This window comes from Epinephelus moara, unplaced genomic scaffold (genome assembly GCF_006386435.1).
Source record: "Epinephelus moara isolate mb unplaced genomic scaffold, YSFRI_EMoa_1.0 scaffold1226, whole genome shotgun sequence".
In the NCBI taxonomy this organism is placed as follows: domain Eukaryota; kingdom Metazoa; phylum Chordata; class Actinopteri; order Perciformes; family Serranidae; genus Epinephelus; species Epinephelus moara.
Window position 1 is genome coordinate 1 of NW_026078693.1, and position 1000 is coordinate 1000.

General features: G+C 49.6%; 1 protein-coding gene across 1 annotated transcript; it reads left to right on the plus strand.

The window, feature by feature from the left end:
- Window positions 1-5: 5 nt before the first annotated feature.
- On the plus strand, window positions 6-884 carry LOC126386962 (bucky ball-like; the record flags this gene model as incomplete). Its single annotated transcript, XM_050039544.1, has 2 exons — window positions 6-654; window positions 783-884. Coding segments are annotated over 2 exons (751 nt in total), but the record flags the coding sequence as incomplete, so codon positions are not given.
- Window positions 885-1000: the final 116 nt, after the last annotated feature.

Below are 1000 nucleotides of genomic sequence, written 5' to 3' on the forward strand. Positions count from 1 at the left end.
GCTACAAGATCCTCAAGCTGCCTTTGGAGAGACTTTCGACACCTGGAGGTGCTGCAGCCAGCGGCGTCTGCCCCCCTGCTGCTCCCTACTACTACAATTACCTCTCCATGCAGACCACTCATGAGCGGACGAGCGTTCTCAGTCTATCTCTGGATGAGCTTTCCTCCAGGGATGAGATGTTCTCCACAGATCTGGACGATGCAGATATTTTCCCTAAACACGTGTATACAGGCAGGAGGCTTGCAGAGGTTGTAACTGGTTCTCCACAAACTGCTGATAAAGTAGAAGTGTGGCCGCCAGGTTCAGAGAGATTCATGTGTGCCTGCTGTGGGAAAAGCCTCGCAAAAGGGGTGGGAAGGAGCAAAGTCCACAGCTCCAAGGTGTCCAGAGAGGAAGCTGAGGACTCTGAGGAGGAAAGCAGTTTTGGGAGAGGGTGTGAGCAACCAGTCAGAGTGGTTGTGAGGAAGCATTCTGCACCCAGGAAGCCTCATTCTCTCCCGCCAAGACTTGCTGCAAAATCCCGGTATAAGAGAGGCCAATACAAAGACCCCTCAGATCCAGTGAACCAGGAGGAGGGTCGTGAGCAGATACCAGCTGATGATGAGATAGTAGAAATAGCTGGTGGTGAGCTGCGGTGCAGCAAACAGTGTCTGGGTAAGTTTCTGCCCGGAATATTTCTTTGGTGGACTTGATGATTTTCTGTGCTGTGTTTACAGACATTTTTTACTCTTGTTGTTTAACCATGTTAGAGATATTTACTGAAAGTGCAAACTGTTTCATAGACAGACTCCGCAGAGAGGCTCTGACCAAGTCAGACCAAGGCAGGTGGGGAGATGGTGACGTGATTCCCAGGAGGAGACAAGTGACCCCTCTGCAACGACAAGGTTGAATTTAGTCATGCACAATCTCAGTCTTCTCCTGCACCAGCAAAATTAACAGGCAATTATTGTGCAACTCAAAAATGATCAAAAAGCATCAATCTGCCCAAACAGCCCGTGCA